General features: G+C 41.5%; 1 protein-coding gene across 5 annotated transcripts in view; it reads left to right on the top strand.

The window, feature by feature from the left end:
• The first annotated feature begins 11713 nt into the window (after positions 1 to 11713).
• ATR (ATR serine/threonine kinase) overlaps positions 11714 to 20157 on the top strand; it is a 133752-nt gene continuing 125308 nt past the window's right edge. For 4 of the 5 annotated variants that reach the window (XR_008501553.2, XM_063662269.1, XM_063662268.1 and 1 more), the window contains exon 1: positions 11752 to 11938. Coding sequence is in view for 4 of the 5 variants with exons in the window: in XM_063662269.1 (XP_063518339.1) it covers positions 11880 to 11938 (59 nt within the window). In the remaining variant the exon portion in view is untranslated. Of the gene's footprint in view, positions 11939 to 20157 lie in introns of all 5 variants that reach the window. The other variant, XM_054481294.2, reaches the window with a different exon arrangement.

The raw sequence follows: 20157 nt of genomic DNA, 5'->3' as shown, positions 1-20157 counted from the left end.
CTAAAGGCAAAAGTAGGAGTAGTTGGGGAGAGGGTGTACAAACTTACAGTTAACAGATCAAGAAGTAGGGAGGAGGGTACTGAGACATTGGTCAGGGAGAGTAATTAGAATAAGAGATTTACAGTAGCTGGGCTGGTCAACCACTTTCTTCTCCCCAACTCGTTCTAAATTGTGGCCCAGAAAGCAATAGACCACCAGGAAGAACACCAGTCTTCCACACTTTAAAGACGAGCAACCACACACGCTTGTCTTATAAGTGCTGTTCCCTACACAAAATTGGCAGAGAACAGCTACCATAAATAAGAAGGCAAAAGGAAGAGAGATTCTGAAATACAAAATTGAACAGCTAGCTAACACATTATCATACATTTGAAAAAAGTCACCATGAAAGAGGCACCATTTTTACAATTATTATTAGAGAAAGCAAAGCTAGAGAACAATCAGAAGAAGACAATTTGAAATGTATAACATCTTCAGAGAAACATGAGAAGATGTCATATGTACAAAAACTTTGACTATATATTTGGAAATTTAAAATTTTGATAACTGAGGCTGGGTGTGGTGGCTCACTCCTGTAAATCCAGCACTTTGGGAGGCCGAGGCAGGCAGATCGCTTGAGTTTAGGAGCTTGAGACCAGCCTGGGCAACATGGCTAAACCCTCATCACTACAAAAATACAAAAATTAGCTAGGAAGCCAGGCACGGTGGCTAACGCCTATAATCCCAGCACTTTGGGAGGCTGAGGCAGCTGGATCGCTTGAGTCAGGCGTTTGAGACCAGCCTGACCAACATGGTGAAACCTGTCTCTACTAAAAATACAAAAATTAGCCAGTCATGGTGGTGCATGCCTGTGATCCCAGCTACTCAGGAGACTGAGGCAGGAGAATCACTTGAACCGGGAGGTGGAGATTGCAGTGAGCTGAGATCACGCCATTGCACTCCAGCTTGGGCAACAGAGCGAGACTCAATCTCAAAAAGAAAAGAAAAATATTACCTAGGCATGGTGGCACACATCTGTAGTCCCAGCCAGCTACTTGCGAAGCTGAGGTGGGACGATCACTTGAGCCCAGGAGGTTGAGGCTACAGTGAGCCATAATTACACCACTGCACTCCAGCCTGGGTGACAGAGACCCTGTTAGAAAAAAAAAAATATATATATATATATATATGATATATGAGATATATATATATGATATATGAGATATATATATGATATATGAGATATATATGTTATATATATGATATGATAGATGAAATTAAAAAATGAAATGGATGGTCTGGGTTTCAGAATAGACATAGATTAGTAACTGGAAAATCAAGCTGGCCAATTATCCCAGAATGATGTCACCCCAATGAGCAGTGGCAGAAAAAAATGGCTTTAGGGCCTATAAGGGTGCCCTGAGGCAATTTTCTACATTCTCCGCCCTCCCCCCATACCTTGCCCTTCCTTATTTGGAAAAAAATAAGATCATATACCACATTAACTGAAACAGATGGCAAATTACGAAAGAGCTATGGGGTGTGGCAAAGGCTGCTGATTGTCCCCAAATATCTTTTCATTAAATATATCTATGATGTATTTATGAAAATAACGGCATTTCAAAATACAGGAGAATGATGGACCAGTCAGTGACATAGTAACAGATACCATGCATGGATTGACCAACTCTCTTCTTGGATGCCTTCCTGTAAAGCCAAAACCAATATTTCCCACATTCACTTGTAGCTAGGGTTCCAAAAATGATTTAGGTTTTACCAAGCCAAGTAAGACTGATTCAAATTTGTATTACATGAAGAGAGAGGAAAGGCATGAACCCCTTTGGGCAGGTTCCTAATTCTGCAGCGTCCTGATCCTTTCAGAGTTAGCAGCTGCCTTGACAGGTAATTTGGGGAGTTCTTGAAGACTCATGATGAAGCCTGTTTCTCTCAAAGATTTTGTATATCATCTAGATCCCTTAAACCCTTTATTCTGAAAGTGGCAGAAGGGACTTCAATACCAACATATGAACTATCTGTCTGGGAAATGAGTTGTCTGATCTTGTTTCAAAAATGATCTGTAGATAAATGGGAAAACGAATACTAGCAAACTGAAGTACAAAAATATTAGGGAAAAGTATAAAGGAACATTTTAAATCTTGTGGTTAGCCTTCCTAGGCAAGACTAAAATCCAGAAGCCACAAAGGAAATGATGGATAGATTTGATATAATAAAAATTAAAATTCCTACATAAGAGCCAAGTGACAGAGTAAGATATAATATTCTCAGATAAATCAGAAAAGGTTTAATTCATAATATGTTAAAATGTTTGTATAAATCAATAAAAAAGACACAACCAAATTAAAACTGATAAAATTCTAAACAGATAATTTACTAAAAAAAGGTAATCCAGATGATTAATAGACATGAGTAGATGTTTGAACTTGCTGGTAAGTGGAGAAATGCATATACATACATGTAAGTGCCGTAACCTAGTCAAATCAGAATCTCTGGGAGTCCCCAGATACTTTTTAAAAATCTTCCCATCCACATAAATTCAATGTGTAGCCAAAGTTAAGAACCACTACCCTAAAACAGTGCTAACTCAAAGTGTGGGCAGTGGACCAGCAGCAGTAGCATCTAGCAGCTTGTTAAAAATGCGAATTACTGAGTTTCCTTTCAGACCGATTGAATCAGAATTTCTCCAGGTGATTCTGATGCACGCTCAATTTTGAGAACTCTGAAACCTCTCTGCATTTTACTTACAGAGCTACTTGGAGGATAACAGCAGGTGAAAGTATTTTCAGAAAAGTAAAAATAGTAATCCCAAATACAAATAATCATACTATTCCAATATATTTTACATAATCTTAGGGTCATACTCAGGACCTAGCAATGAAAATGACAATAATTCATTATTGAAATAGAAATCTCTTGGAGACATAAAGAAGTAGTCCATGTCCTTATTTCGGAATTGTCTCCAAATACAGTGGAGTCTTAGTTAGTTCTATAATACAGTCTTAGTAGATGTGAAACTGCCACAGGGATAGGAAGCCAAATGGCTTACTTTTAAGTTTCTTAAATATTTTGTTACTTTATGACTGCTTTTTTTTTTGTAATGGGTTTTTGCAGTGTTTCCACTAAATGGGACAAGTGTATTGGTGCAGTTTGGCTATACTGGATCGTTTATTCTGCATTATTAAGTTTCAGAATATTGGCTTGTGGTTATGTTGTCTATTATTTGAGGCTTTACCCAAAGAAAACTAATAGACATGTGCCCCCTTTTACCCTTAATCTATGTCTGGCAACATTCCATACATAGCCAAGCTATTAAAGAAGGGAAATGGCATGGTCTTTGGGTTTTAAGAAGGTTGCTCTGACTGCTGTGTAGAACAACTCCAAACAACATCAGCATCATCTAGAAGCTTGTTAAAAATGCATATTATTGAATGTGTGTGTACCAAGAGGTGTCCACTGAAGTTCATTCAGATGTAGAAAGGAACTTGTAAAACTGTTGCATTATGTTGGAACTTGCATAGATAACCAACCAGGAGTTTGGGCATCTGGCTGAGAACCAAGTCTATCTTAGTCTCAACTGGGTTGTAGTACCACCTGGTGGTCATTTTCCACTCTAGTTTAATCATAAATGGGGACAATTCTATACACATGGCTGACTGGAATTCCAGAACACTGACTGATGCACCTTTGGCAACTTGATCTGTGACACTGGGCTTAGGAAATACCAGGGACACTGGGACCTATCCACACCAACCACTCTGCTTCCTGCCTTACCCTCTACTCCACACTCCCACTCCCCAAATGATAAAAAGAGGGCTGAGAGGAATGCAGGAATCAATTAACAGTTGTATTATGTTCAAATTTACATTATCATGAAATTCATGTACATTAGGATGTAGAACTATATATGGTTAATAAAAATGTGCACATATTAGGATACATATTTTTAAAATTTCAACAGTACTACTGAATAATAATTTTTAAAAAGTTGGATAACAAATGCTGGCAAGGATGTGGAGAAAAGGGAACCCTTGTACACTGTTGGTGAGAATGTCAATTAGTACAACCGCTATGGAGAACAGCGTGGAGGTGCCTCAAAAAACTAAAACTAGAACTACCATATGATCCAGCAATCCCACTGCTAAGTATATACCCAAAAGAAAGGAAATTGGTTTATCAAAGAGATAACTGCACTCTCATGTTTATTGCAGCACTATTCACAATAACCAAGATTTAGAAGCAACCTAAGTATTCATCAACAGATGAATGGATAAAGAAAATGTGGTACATGTACACAACTGAGTAGTATTCAGCCATAAAAAAAGAATGAGATCCTGTTATTTGCAACCACATGGATGAAACTGGAGGCCATTATGTTAAGTGAATTAAGCCAGGCACAGAAAGACAAACTTCACATGTTCTCACTTATTTGTGGGAGCTAAAAATAAAAACAATTGAACTCATGGAGATACAGAGTAAAATGACGGTTACCAGAGGCTGGGAAGGGTAGTGGGGGTGACGGGTGTGCGGTAGGGATGGTTAATGGGTACAAAATATAGTTAGATAGAATAAGTATTTCAGCCTGTAATCCTAGCACTTCAGGAGGCTGAAGCAGGCCGATCACTTGAGCCCAGGAGTTCAAGACCAGCCTAGGCAACATGGCAAAACCCCTGTCTCTACAAAAAACACAAAAATTAGCCAGGTGTGGTGGTGTGCACTCGTAGTCTCAGCTACTCAGGAGGCTGAGGTGGGAAAATCACTCGAGCCTGGAAGCCCAAGGCTGCAGTACACCAAAATCAGGCCACTGTAGTCCAGCCTGGACAACAGATGAGACCTTGTCTCAAAAAAGAAAAAAGATCTAGTATTTGATTGCAGAACAGGGTGACTATAGTCGAACATTTATTGTACATTTTTAAATGAGTATAATTGGATTGTAACACAAAGGATAAATGCTTGAGGTGATGGATACCCCATTTACCCTGATGTGATTATTACACATTGTGTGCCTGTATCAAAATAGCTAATGTACCCCATAAAGTATATACACCTACTATATACCCACAAAAATTAAAAATTGGCCAGATATGGTGGCTCCTGCCTGTAATCCCAGCACTTTGAGAGGCCAAGGCAGCAGATCACCTGAGGCCAGGAGCTCCAGACCAGCTTGGCCAACATGGTGAAACCCATCTCTACTAAAAATACAAAAATTCGCCAGGCGTGGTGGCACACACTGGGATTATAGTAGCTGTAATCCCAGCTACTCAGGAGGCTGAGGCAAGAGAATGGCTTGAATCCTGGAGGCGGAGGTTGCAGTGAGCCGAGATCGTGCCACGGCACTACAGCGAGTGAGACTCCATCTCAAAAAAAAAAAAAAAAAAAAAAAGGCTGGGAGATGGCCAGGCGCAGTGGCTCACTCCTATTAAATCCCAGCATCCCAGCACTTTGGAAGGCCAAGGTGGGCAGGTCACTTGAGGTCAGGTGTTCAAGACCAGCCTGGCCAATATGGTAAAACCCCATCTCTACTAAAAATACAAAAATCAGCTGGGCATAGTGGCACGCACCTGTCATCCCAGCTACTTGAGAAGCTGAGGTGGGAGGATGGCTTGAATCCTGGAGGCAGAGGTTGCAGCTGAGCCGAGATCACATGATTGCAATCCAGCCTGGGCGACAGAGTGAGACTCGTTTCAGGAAAAATAAAAGGTCTGGGAGACTCCCTCCCCCATCAAGTATGGAGAATGGGTTAGAGAAAAACAAGCCTAAAGGCAGATAGGCAAGCTAGAAGCCTGTTGAAGTAATTTAGGCAAGAGGTGATGATGGTCTAAAACTAGAATGGTGGTAAAGGAATTTGGGGGAAAGTGGATAGGTTTGATATTTAGAATCTAGTCCTTATATCTTTTAAAGATATAAACTGAAGTATCTGCAGATAAATTGATATGAGGTCTAGACTTTAATCCAACTGAGGAGAGAGAAAATGAGAAAGGTGGTTATAAATGAAACAAAGACTAACCATATGCTGATAATCATTGATTGGGTGATGGACATAAAGGAGTTCCTTATTGTGTCTACTTTTATATATATTTGAAAGTCCCCATAACAAAAAGTTAAACAAAATAAAGTGCCTGGGAAATGCTGAAGGGAAAATATTCAGTAGGGAGATAGACATAGGAAATATAAATCTTGGAGAGAGATAAGGGAATAGCAATGAATTTTGGAGTGAACAGCAGACGGAAAGTTAATTGAAGCCTTGAGTGTGAATGAAATAATAAAAAAGAGAAAAGAACCTAAGTTAGAATCCTGAGGAATACCAACAGTAACGGGAATGGCAAAGAAGTGTTGTTAACAAGAAAGAGTCATGGAGTCCAAAGAAAGCTTTCCCAGGAAGCAGCAGTGGTCTACATTAGGGGTCTCCAACCCCTGGGCCACAGTACTGGCCAGTGACCTGTTAGGAACCGGGCCACACAGCAGGAGGTGAGTGGAGGGCAAGCAAGTGAAGCTTCATCTCTTTTCACAGCAGCTCCCCATCACTGGCATTAGCGCCTGAGCTCCGCCTCCTGTCAGATCAGCAGGGCATTAAATTCTCACAGAAGTGCAAACCCTATTGTGAACTGCACATGTGACAGATGTAGGTTGCAGGCTCTTTATGAGAATCTAATGCCTGATGATCTCTCATTGTCTCCCATCACCCCACATGGGACTGTCTAGTTGCAGAAAAACAAACTCAGGGCTCCCACTGATTCTACATTATGGTGAGTTGTATAATGACCTATTATATATTACTATGTAATAATAGTGCAAAATAAATGTAATGTGCTTGAATCATCCCAAAAACATCCCTCCACCTCCCTGTCCATGGAAAAACTGTCTTCCACAAAACTGGTCGTTGGTGCCAAAAAGGTTGAGGACTGCTGGTCTCTATTGTCAAATGCTGCTAAAAGGTCAAAGGAAAGAACTGGTCAACAGCCATATGAAAGTCATTGGTAACTCTGGTGAGAGGCACTTAAGGGGTGGGAGGGCAAACAGGACAGAGAGTATAGTATACGTAGGTTTAGGGCTGAGTAGAAGGTGTAGAAATGGAACCAGCCTGGATAATACATGAGTTACTAGAGGGAGGATGTCTACTTGGAATGCTGACTTCTTGAATCAACTCATTTGTTAAAATACTGCTATAGATGTTTGATTTCTCTAAATGACCTGCTACACTCCTTTTATTCTGTTCTACACTCTCCTGCCAGATTCAAGTGTAGCTTTGACCATCACTCTATATAAAATCTCCCAGAGCCTCTCCAATACTTACTGAAGTCTGTACAAATGTCTCAGATTACTCTAAATGTTCCCTCGTACCAGCCAAAGGGGACCGTGTCCCTCCCTCAGCATGCTTTTTGTTCATACTGCTGCCTCTAGTTAGAATATATTCCTTTTCCCCAATTTTTGTCTCTTGAAGTCCTCCTCACCCTTCAAGTCCAATCTCAGATATGGTGACACCTTCTCCTTGAGCTCCTTCCTGATACACCTCTTCTTTCCACTGGATTAGATTGTGTCCTCTATTTTTCCAATACATGCTGTTTATATCCCTCTCCTGGCATTCACTGGATTTTGCTTTGCTCTTAATTGTCTATGTTCTCATTATATCCTTTCTGTATCCACAAATTGTACTTTACCTGAAATTAACTTTTTTTTTTCCCTCTGAGACAGGATTTGGCTCTGTTGCTCAGGCTGGAATGTAGTGGCGAGATTGTGGCTTACTGCAACCCTGGATTCCTTGGCTCAACCCATCCTCCTACCTCAGCCTCTCAAGTAGCTGGGACTACAGGTGTGAGCCACTGTGCCCCGCTGAAACTAACTTCATCTTCCTCATTTTTGTGTCCGTCACAGAAGTACCTAACCCAATATCTTGCACAAAATGACTTTTTGAATTAAATGGGATTTCCAAGGCTCTATTATTTATAAGGCTTGCAAGTTTATACTACTTTTTAGAATTACCATGCTATTTAGCTATTGCCTTCCAGATAGCACTCTAATTTTTATAATCTTTCTTCATATGTTCTAAAAATAGCTAAAATTTGGTATTTTTAAACTATTTTTCAGATGTGTTATTTAAGCTTAAAAGTATACTTATTTTAGTTTTTAAATGCATCAGTTATTTAATTAGGTTCTTGGTAAGAAATTTGGAACACCTATTTGCTAGGATAAACTCCATTCATCAGGGCAAACACAGATTACAGGTAGCCCTGGAGCTAGGGAATAGCTTTGATTTTTGGTAAAATTTACGAGTCCACAACTTTCTATTTTTTTTTTTTTTTTTTGAGATGGAGTCTTGCTTTGTCACCCAGGCTGGAGTGCAGTGGTGCGATCTCTGCTCACTGCAAACTCTGCTTCCCGGGATCAAGTGGTTCTCGTGCCTCAGCCTCCCCAGCAGCTGGGATTACAGGTGCCCGCCACCACGCCAGGCTAATTTTTGTATTTTTAGTAGAGATGGGGTTTCACCATGTTGGCAGGCTGGTGTCGAACTCCTGACCTCAAGTGATCCACCCGCCTCAGCCTCCCAAAGTGCTGGGGTAACAGGCGTGAGCTGGCGTGCCTGGCCACGAGTCCACAGCTTTCTGATCAACCTTGCATTGCTCCATAATCTTCTATTACTTTCTTTCTGTGTTGACGATGTCACTTTCCCAGTATTTGGGCTTCCGTAGCATCATCTTCTTGAAGCAAGCATTAGTAAGATGTTTTGGAATTTTCACATTGCTGATTTCAATTTTGTGATGACCTCTGGTGTGTTTTCCACAGAATTTGAATGAGGACCAGAGGTCCAGTCACAATTAACAAGCCACTCCTCAGCTGCTCCAGTAAAACCACCCTCTTGCCTTTGTGGTGCTCAGTGAGGATGAACGGAATGATCCCAGGAGAGAAGCTAGTTTGCAGTTTTCTCTGTGCTGACTGAGGTGTTTCTGTCTGTTTTTTTTTTTGTGGCTCAACAGCAGCTTTCGAGGCACATCTTTGGAAGGATCTAGGCATTTTGTAGGGTTTACTTTGCAGAATGTATCACCATTCTTGTTGCCACCAACTGGTTTTGTAGCAACGGCAAGAACCTTTTCCTTTTTCAATTCTGGACTTTCTTCTTTTTCTTTTCAATTCTGGATTTAGTAGCCAAGTACTTCCTCTCGTACCTGGCCTTTTTGACATAGCAGATTGAGAATATCTGCCAATTCTTCTGATAAGGACAGGATTTCTGCAGCAGGGGGGCTTCTCTTTCTTTGGCTTTTTAGCCTTGAGGGTTTTTGTTTTTTGTTTTTTGTTTTTTTTTTGTTTTTTGACGGAGTTTCGCTCTTGTTGCCCAAGCTGGAGTGCAATGATGCAATCTCGGCTCACTGCAACCTCTCGGGTTCAAGCGATTCTCCTGCTTCAGCCTTCTGAATAGCTGAGATTACGGGCGCCCACCACCACACCCAGCTAATTTGTTGTATTTTTAGTAGAAATGGAGTTTCACCATGTTAGCCAGGCTGGTCTCAAATTCCTGACCTCAGGTGATCCGCCTGCCTCAGCCTCCCAAAGTGCTGGGATTACAGGAGTGAGCCACCGCGCCTGGCTGAGTTTATCTGTTTTAACCTTGCCACTAGCATCAGCCTTCTTGGCTTCACGTTTCTTCTCCTTGGTGTCTGGCTTCTCAACTTTTTCCCCCACCATCTTGCAAGATGGGAAGGAGCTATTTTTTTTAATACATGTTGGAATATCCTGGCTATGCAGATACAAATAGTAATATAACATCCACCCAAATATAACACTAAATTTTGATTAAATAATAATTAATTCAAATCCTACTAAAAGAAAACCCTTAGGGATATGTTGAAGCTTCATCATTTCATTCCCTTCTCTCCCTTCCACAGGTGCAACTATCCTGGAGTTGATATCTATCTTTGCCAAACATGTTTTCATACTTTTATCATACATATTTGTATACATAACTCACACAAAGCATTGTTTTGTGGTTTTAAGATTGTATATAAATGATATGACACTATTATGTATACCTTTGAATTTGCTTTTTCAATCAACGTAGTTTTCAGGATTCATTGTTGGTATAGGTAGTATAATTCATTCATTTTAACTAAGAAATTATATTCTGCTTTATGACTTTACCACCTCTTATTTAATCTTTGCTGTAATCTTGTGAGGTAGACATTATTAATCCCATTTTATAAATGAAAAAATGGAAGTACTAAGAGATTAAGTAACTTTACTGAGGTCATATAGTTTCTAGCAGATGGAATGAGAACTTGTGTAGGGCCTGTAACTCCCAATCCCATGTCCTTTCTACTAAAACATTCAGTGATTCATTCAACAAATGTTTACTGAACACCACCTATGTGCCAGGCACAGTTTTAGGTCCTGGGTATCTGAGAGTGAACAAAACAGACAAGACTTTGCTCTCCAAGAGCTTACATTCTAACCGGAGAGAGACAATAATATAGTATGTCCGGGTGTGGTGGCTCTCACCTCTAATTCTAGTACTTCGGGAGGCTGAGGTGGGAGGAGCGTGTGAGGCCAAGAGTTTGAGACCAGCCTGGGCAACATAGCAAGACCTTGTCTCTACAAAAAATAATTAGCCAGGCGTGGTGGCATGTCTGTAGTCCCAGCTACTCAGGAGGCTGAGGCAGGAGGATCAATTGAGCCCAGGCTGAGGTGAGAGGATCGCTTGAGCCTGGGAGATTGAGGCTGCAGTGAGCTATGATTGCAACATACATTGCACTAGAACCTGAACAACAGAGTAAGACAATGTATCTAATAAAAAAAAACAGGGTGAGACAGAGTGTGTATATATGTTAGTCTATATGAGGCTCTTTGGTGTTATTTTGGCAAACACCTGAAGGAAAAGGGGCAATGACAGAGTGGTGTTCAAGGCAGAGAGTACAGCAAATGCAAAGTTCTTGAGGCAAAAGCATATTTGGCTGTCATTCCATCACTTTTTTTTTTAAAGATACTGTATCAGTTAACTATCCTCATGCACCAAAGAACAAATGTAAACATACTGCATGACTTTGAGTGATTAACTACATAACTTTGACATGTCAACAATCTCTTATGGTGGTCATCTTTCTAATAAACTGAGTTGAGCTAGAAAATGTGTATTGCCAAAATCCATTGATTTACTTTAAAAATTAAATCACAGGTTGTGGATGCCCGTAATGGTGGCATTTCCACACACAGTACTGTTGCTGATTTGATGAGACACAAATATAATCCAACCCCATTTTTAAATATTAAAAGTTGGTAGGGTCCTCAAGGAAACCTAAGAGTGACTTCAAGTTGAAAAAAAATGCTTAAAAGTAAAAAAATAGGGAGAGCCCACCTTTTGGCCTGTATCTCTCAGAAAGAGGGACAAGAGCGGTGGGAACGTGAGGAACTTTTAAAATGTGAGAGCGTTACTCTTGGGAAACCTGGAGTCTACTCTTGGCCTTTACTCGCTGAACTGTCATAGTTTTCACATTTGTGAAGCGAGTCTGGGCTGGCGGCCCTCAAGCCCTATCCTCCCCCGATGCGGAAGTCTTGTTTCGCTGTGCCTCCCAGACTTGAGAACAGCAGAGTCTGGCCGCTCAAAACGAAAGCTTCACGAACATCGCCCGCTCGGTGCTGAGAACGAAGCCTGACCCGACCCCAGAAATTCGACAGACGCGCGCCTGCCCGCTTGCCCCGCCCCCTAACGGCTTCCCGGCTTCCCCCGGGTCCTATGCAGAAAAGACGCTAGGCCTGGCAAGCGGGGTCAGTAGCGGCTTCCGGGAGGAGTTTTGGCCTCCGCAAGGCTCCGTCGGGCGCCGCGCTCTTCCGGCAGCGGTAGCTTTGGAGACGCCGGGAACCCGCGTTGGCGTGGTTGACTAGTGCCTCGCAGCCTCAGCATGGGGGAACATGGCCTGGAGCTGGCTTCCATGATCCCCGCCCTGCGGGAGCTGGGCAGGTAGGGCTAGGCCCAGCCTGGGTCCTGCATCCTCCTCCGCTGGTTCCGGCTGGGGTTTCACGTGTTCTCCCCTCCCCTGCTGCACTATGGCTGGGATCCCCTAAGCCCCCGCTGCGGCCCTTGTGGAGATGCTCCGTGGCTGATTTGGGCGCTTCTCCCTCAGAGTGCCCGTTGATAGGACATGGGGCAGTCGCCACAAACCTGCGGGAAGCCGGTCCGTGGGGGAGAGAGGCATCTGCCGGCCATGGTTTACCACTCGCCCCGACCGAGAGTTTGCTTCCTGCAGCTGGAGGAAGAGTCCCTGCTGATCGCTTTCTGGTCACTTTTCTACACTCATTTTCTTCTCGAAAATCTTTTTTCTTAGACGAGGGACTTGACCCATCGTTTCTGTTCTTTGTGATCACTCGTGGAGGGATTGGTTTTTAGCCTTACATTTTGTCCCCAAACTGCCCTTGGAAGAAAATCACCGCTTCTCATTTTCTGCAAGTGACATCACTTGCTGGAAAAGGCAGTTTTTTTCTTTGAAGTGAAGTCATAGTACATACTGAAGATGTGACCTCCCTCGTATTGATCGTCCAGTTCCCGATCCGTTATTTTAGTCAGAAATTGGAGAGAGAGACCCCTGGGTCCACAAAATCTCAACGTGCACAGAGTGTTGCCAAAATTTGGAGACAATTTAATATTTCATTTGCAAATGCTTGTTGTCTGTAAACCTCATGAAAACCAGTATCTTACCACAAGGAGGGAGAGGTGTTGATGGCTGTCACCTCTTCAATACATAGGCAGGCTTCCCTGAACCAGGCCTAAAGACTCGGTAAAGCTTGTTTTGCTTTGTTTGTTTTAATTCTAAACTACTGCGAACAAGAAATAAATGAGCTTGTGCTGCTACCGCAGTTAAATTATCATTTGGAATAACTGCTTCCCAATTTCTTAAACTGTTTGAAAACTTTCCACATAAAGTCAAAGCTGACATTAAGCCAATGGGATAGCTTCTTCTCTTTCTTTTTGCAGCGCAGTTGTGTTCATTTCCACTGGTTGGCCATCCAAATAATCTAGTCTCAATATATGAATAAGAGGATAAATGAAGGGACCATTCTTGTCGTAACTGCATCACTATTTTTGAGTGTGTGAATTTTTTCCACTTTTTATCTGTGGCAAGTATACTTTGTGTTTAGTTTATAAAATAACTTCTACCTCTCTAAAAGAAGAGGAAGAAAAGTGATCATTGTAGGAAGTTGGTTTACAAATTTCATCTTTCAGGCCCATTGTGAAGCTCTTTTCCCACTTTGCTTTAAAGTAGAATTAACTGGTTAATATTTCTCTTCCCTCTTCTGTCTTCCTCCGTGAATCCTGTTAATAAAAATAATTGGTTCTTGGATTATATATAGTCTGTTTCATCAGTAGAGCTTATGTTACCTTTCATTTATTTGTAGCTATTCCAAAAGAAAGAATAGAAAAACTGACCCATAGAGAGTTGTCTAATAGTTTTTAATTGTCATGGCTTTTTCATTACAACTGCTTGAATCAAAAAAGCTGATCAATTTTCATAGTATGTCCATGACATAGAATGGAACAAGTGTTAACCACTGTTTAAGAAAAAAGGACAGAGAAGTTGAAGAACCAAAGGCACAGCTAGCAGATATCAGAGCTAGGTTTCAGATTCAAGCTTTCAAGGCCTTTTCTTCCAAAATGTTTCCTCTTAATTGACTATGGCAATTAGACTACTGAAGAAAAAAGAGATATTAGTGTTCTAATTTATGGGCTGCCCTTCCTCAGTCCCTCAGATAAATTTTGTCCTATTGTTTTTTTGCTATTAGCACTCTGCTCTGCATAGTCTTGCTAAATGACCTTTCCAGTCTCCTGCCTTCAACTATAATCTGCTATTTGATGACTCCTAATATGTTTCTCCATATCATGTCTTCTATAGAATTGTATATTTACTGTATACTGGTAGTTTCACTGAGTGTCCTATGTGTAGTTAAGGTTCAGCATATCTAATACAAATTCTCCACATGTCCTAGCCTTCACAAGCTTTCTTTTTTTAAATTAAAAAAATTATTTTTCTCTTATTCATTGAAGTAGAGATATCTCAGTAAATGGCACCATATTCACTTATTTCTCAAAACTAGAAATCTAGAAGTCATTCTTGACTGTTTTCACATGTGCTTTCAGTCTATGTCCTTGGCCCTCTTTTAATCTGTGCTGTCTTCCCAAGTAATCTTACCTAACCTCATGGCTTTAAATGTCATCCATATGCTGATAACTCCCAAATTTATATTTCTAGATCAGAGATATATATTAGGTTGCTTACTCAACATCCACACTGGGAAGGGAAAATTAACATATCCAAAGCAGAATGCCTGATTTACTGCGCTCTTGAATTTGTTCCTTCTCCCATGTTATTGTAAATATGCCAACCAAAAGCCTAGGAGTCATCCTTGGTTTTTTTCCCTTGTCCCTTAATAATCCATAAGTTAGTTCTGACAACCATATGTTTAAGATATATCTAGAATCTAACACTTCTCACTGTCTCCACTGCTACAACCAGAATTTCTTACCTGAACTATTACAGTAACCTTAGTTGATCTTTCCATTTCTACTTTTACCTACTTATAATAGATTTTCCACTCAGTAAAGTGATTTTTCATCTATTAGTCATATTGTAAGTTTCCCCTGCACAAAACCATCCTTTGACTTTCCAGCACACTTAAAATCAGTATAAAATCCAAACTTCTTACCAAGGCCTCTAAGGTTCTACATAATCTGGCTCAGCCTGACGCTGACTTCATCACCTTTTATCCCTCTTTTGCTTACTTTACTCTAGTGATACTGACCTTGTTTCTCCAGGACACCAAGGCTGTTCCTGCCTTTAATCGTTTGCTGTTCCTTCTATCTGAACACTGGATGGTTTCATTTAGATGTCATTTCAGAATCACCTTCTCTGATTTTCCTACTTGAGATTGCTTTGCAGTTGTAAGACATTTTCAAATGTGATAGTTGCTATTAAAATGTTAAATGGAACAGTGGGATGTGGAGGAGGTTCTGAGGAGCAGCAGCATTAGCCACTAGAGGAGATTTGATGGTGTAAGGAAGCTAGTCATGTGAATCTGGGATGGAATAGGAAGTACAAAGGCCCCTAAGCGGGAATGAGCCTGCTTTTTTTTTTTTTTTTTTTTTAATGAGACGGAGTCTCGCCCTCTCCAGTGGTGTGATCTCTGCTCACTGCAACCTCTGCCTCCCGGGTTCAAGCGATTTTCCTGTCTCAGCCTCCCTTTCCTGTAGCTGGGACTACAGGCTTGCACCACCCAGCTAATTTTTGTATTGTTAGTGAAAATGGGGTTTTACCATGTTGCATAGATTGTCTCCAACTCCTGACCTCAAGTGATCCCCCCACCTCAGCCTCCCGAAGTGCTGGGATTACTGGTGTAAGCCACCATGCCAAGGCTGAATGAGCCTATTTTTAAAAGGATAGTAAGAAGGCTGGAGCACAGGGAGCGAAGAGGGGAGTGGTATGAGTTAAACAGGGAGGGGTAGGCAAGAGCCACATCCTTCAGCACCTTGGAGGCTAGAAAAAGGAGTGAGATTTTATTGTGTGATGGGAAACCATTGGAATCTTTTAAACAGGGAAATAACAATTGAATTCATGTTTTTAAAAACTTGCTTAATTTTTACTTCCTTAAAATCCTTAAGTGCTTACACATTGCCTTCAGTGTAAAATCCAAACTCCTTAGCCAGTCCTTTGAGATTTGACCTTATCTTCCCTCTTCAGCTGCATCTCTAAAGGCTTTAGCCACATAGAGCCTCTTACAGTTTCTGGTGCTTGGACTACCCTCCCTCTTACCCTTATTTCACCTGCCTTGTCCCTTAGGGAGTCAGTTTTGTATCACCTCGTTAAGGAAGCCATGACTGACAGGACCCTGCTCAGGGCTGAGTGTCCCTTTTGTGTTCTTTCTTGGGCCTATCGGTTCTTAAGCATAATTACCTCTTGTTTGTCCTTTAATCTGCAAATTATTTTAGGGCAGGTGCATTCTATCTTGGTTATCCTGGTATTTGATGCTTACCTCAGAGGAGGTGCCTAAGCTTTATATAATACTTACATTAATACTCAAATTTTATAGTATGCTTTTGAAAAGTTATACCCTCTTAGCTCAGTTCCAGGGTAGAAGTCACCAAATAAGTTTTCTTTCTTTTTTCTTTTTTTTTTTTTTTTTTGAGACTGGCTCACCTGTTGCTCAGGCTGGAGTTCAATAGCGTGAACAGGGCTCACTGCAACCTCTGCGTCCCGGGGTCAAGCGATCCTCCCACCTCAGCCTCCCAAGTAGCTGGGACTACAGGTGTGTGCCACCATGCCTGGCTAATTTTTGTATTTTTGTAGACGGGGTTTCACCATGTTGCCCAGGCTGGTCTCAAACTCCTGGGCTCAAGTGATCTGCCCACCTCAGCCTCCCAAAGTGCTGGGATTACAGACATGAGCCACCACGCCCGGCCAAGTTTCTTTCTTCTGGTAGTATATCTAATGAATGGTAATCAATTTACTTTATTTCTAAAACTGATTTTTAAAAATTACACAAATATTACATGAGTACATAATCTTTACAAAATGAAACTTTGTAAGAAACTCTGACCACTACCCACAATCCTGGCTCCTCTTCCCATGTTCCTCTTTGTTCACATTTTTAAATGATACTTGTGAAATTACCGTGGTTTATCACAATGTCTCCTGACTTTGTCTAAAACAATTCATGTTACCTTGTAATTACAGATTTTGAATTTTTTGTTAAATTTGTGATGCCCTGTACTATGGTAGCCACTAGCCAAATGTGGCCATTGACCACCTCACATGTTGGCTAGTCTAAATTGAGATGTGCTGTAAATATAAGATGCACAGTGGGTTTCAAAGACTTAGTACCAGAAAAAAGAATGTAAAAGATCTCATGAATAATTTTTATATCGATTACACATTCACCTAATATTTCAGATATATTGTTAGGATCAGTTTTCTTTTTTGCTTGTTTCTTTTCTTAATGTGGCTACCAGAAAATACAAAATTATGGCTTACGTTATATTTCTATTGGCCAGCGCTGATTTAAATAAGATATATAGCACTCAGTTGTTTTGCTTTCATATGCAAATGTAAGTCTTTGTTCTTTGATTCTTTTTTTTTTTTTTAAGGAATTTATTTAGTAGCATATACAAACTTGCTTTTTTTTTTTTTTTTGAGATGACGTCTCACTCTGTCGTCCAGGCTGGAGTGCAGTGGTGCGATCTTGGCTCACTGCAACCTCTGCCTCCAGGTCCCAGCGATTCTCCTGCCTCAGTGCCATAGCCTCCCAAGTAACTAGGATTATAGGCGCCCACCACCACGCCTGGCTAATTTTTGTATCTTTTAGTAGAGAAAGGGTTTCACCATGTTGGGCAGCCTGATCTGGAACTCCTGACCTGAAGTGATCAGTCCCTCTCGGCCTCCCAAAGTGCTGTGATTACAGGCATGAGCCACCACGCCTGGCCCTTTGATTCTTTGTGTCTAGAGTTTATGTTACTTAAAAACATTTGTTAATTTCAGTAAGTTTTTCTGTTAAGCAAGTTCTAGGTGATGTAGCGGAGGCAAAAAGAAATAAAATGCATTTTCTCTCCTATAAGAGCTTATGGTCTAATGGCACTTTAGGACATGCTGAGAGATATAAAGCACAGTCTGCCACCTGTAGGAGCTTATAGTCTAGTGGCAGGGAATAGGTGAATACTCCATAGGTCCAGAAGGCTATATACATTAGGAATGAAGAAACCACAAAATTCAGGAAGATTCTTAGGAACCATTCATTCATTGAACAGTTTTCTTTTTTTTTTTTCTTTAAATGTCTACTATGTACCAGGACCAGGGACCAGTTCTTTTTTTTTTTTTTTTCTATTTTTTGGAGACAGGGGTCTGGCTTTGTCACCCAGGCTGGAGTGCAGTGACACAATCTTGGCTCACTGTAGCCTCCCAGGCTTAAATGATCCTCCCACCTCAGCCTCCTGAGTAGCTGGGGACTACAGGTGTGTGCCTCTATACCTGCTCATTTTTCTATTTCTTTTGTAGAGACAGGATTTCATCATGTTGCTCAGGCTGGTCTCAAACTCCTAAGCTCAAGCAGTCTGCCCACCTTGGACTCCCAAAGCACTGGGATTACAGGCATGAGCTACCATGCCCGACCAGGATCAGTTCTTTTATGGCATTTATTAGCTGTAAATGTCATTGATCCTATGTGTAATAAATTAGGATTGGACTTTGTGGTTTGAATAATCAAAAAAAAAAAAAAAAAAAAGTCAGGCCGGGTGTGGTGGCTCACGCCTGTAATCCCAGCACTTTGGGAGACTGAGGCGGATGGATCATGAGGTCAGTAAATTGAAACCATCCTGGCTAACATGGTGAAACCCCGTCTGTACTAAAAATACAAAAAATTAGCCGGGCATGGTGGCACGCGCCTGTAGTCCCAGCTACTCGGGAGGCTGAGGCAGGAGAATCACTTGAAGCTGCGAGGCGGAGGTTGCAGTGAGCCGAGATCACACCACTGCGCTCCAGCCTGGGCGACAGAGCTAGACTCCGTCTCAAAAGAAAAAAAAAAGAAAAAAGGCCGGGTCCGGTGGCTCATGCCTGTAATCTCAGCACTTTTTGAGGCTGAGGCGGGCGGGTTACCTGAGGTCAGGAGTTCGAGCCAGCCTGGCCAATATGGTGAAACCCTGTCTACTAAAAATACAAAAATTAGCTGGGTGTGGTGGCACACGCCTGTAATCCCAGCTACTTGAGAGGCTGAGGCAGTAGAATTGCTTGAGCCCGGGAGGCGGAGGTTGCAGTGAGCCAAGATCGTGCCACTAACTGCACTCCAGCCTGGCCAACAGAGCGAGACTCTGTCTCAGAAAAAGAAAAAAATTCACTCTTTTTCTTTTACCACTATTTGGGATAATAAGTGGGGAAAATGTATGAACATTTTACAGTGCTATATAGAAATAAATTGTGACATATATGAAATATATGCTATTATTTATAAGTAACCGTCTTTCTTACTACACCCTAAGTTGTTTTGTCAGAAGTGATGGACTTTGCTAATCACTCACACACAACCTTCTGTGAATCCTCTAGGTAGAGTTAATCATTCCCTGCTTTGGGTGTACATGATACTTGCTTTTGATTATTTATTTATTTATTTATTTATTTATTTATTTATTTATTTATGTTTTGAGACTGAGTCTCGCTCTGTCGCCCAGGCTGGAGTGCAGTGGCGCGATCTCGGCTCACTGCAACCTCCGCCTCCCAGATTCAAGCGATTCTCCTGCCTCAGCCTCCTGAGCAGCTGGGACTACAGGCGCCCGCCACCACGCCCAGCTAATTTTTGTATTTTTAGTAGAGATGGGGTTTCACCGTGTTAGCCGGGATGGTTTAGATCTACTGACCTCATGATCCGCCTGCCTTAGCCTCCCAAAATGCTCATATTACAGGCGTGAGCCACCATGCCGGGCCGCTTTTGATTATTTAAGTGCATTCCTCTCCTCTCCCCAGCAACTATTCTGAGTTCTTTGAAGCAGAGGATCTTGTTTTACTTGCCTTTTGAATTTATTAAATTATTTGCATCTGTACCCATCCATTCTTTCTATGTTTATGAAAGAGTTACCCTCCTGTCCAAGGATTGTCTTTTTACTTATATCTGGTTCCAAGAAGAGAAGTCAAATCCAAGAATTGGTTGCTCAGGTCTTTCCATTATAAGGGAGAAACAAAACAAAGCCCTCTTGATCTCATACAGTTCTTTAGTTATCACCAACTCTACTTCTCTTCATTTCATGATCAAGCTTTGGAAAGAACCTGCTATTGTCAGTATTCACATTTCATTAGATTTTCAGCCCCTTGCAATCTGGCTTCTGTCTTTACCTCTACAGGAAAATTTTAAAAGTCCAAAAGACATCCAAATACCTAAACATAAGAACTAAAACTATGAAACTCTTAGAAGTGAACATAGAGGGGGCCGGGCATGGTGGCTCACACCTGTAATCCCAGCACTTTGGGAGGCCAAGACGGGCGGATCACCTGAGGTCAGGAGTTCCAGACCAGCCTGACCAACATGGAGAAACCCTGTCTCTACTAAAAATATACAAAATTAGCCAGGCATGGTGGTACATGCTTGTAATCGCAGCTACTCAGGAAGCTGAGGCAGGAGAATCGCTTGAACCCAGGAGGCGGAGGTTGTGGT

Source organism: Pongo pygmaeus, chromosome 2 (genome assembly GCF_028885625.2).
Source record: "Pongo pygmaeus isolate AG05252 chromosome 2, NHGRI_mPonPyg2-v2.0_pri, whole genome shotgun sequence".
In the NCBI taxonomy this organism is placed as follows: domain Eukaryota; kingdom Metazoa; phylum Chordata; class Mammalia; order Primates; family Hominidae; genus Pongo; species Pongo pygmaeus.
Note: the sequence above shows the minus strand (reverse complement) of the source record. Positions and strands in the feature narration are given on the sequence as shown.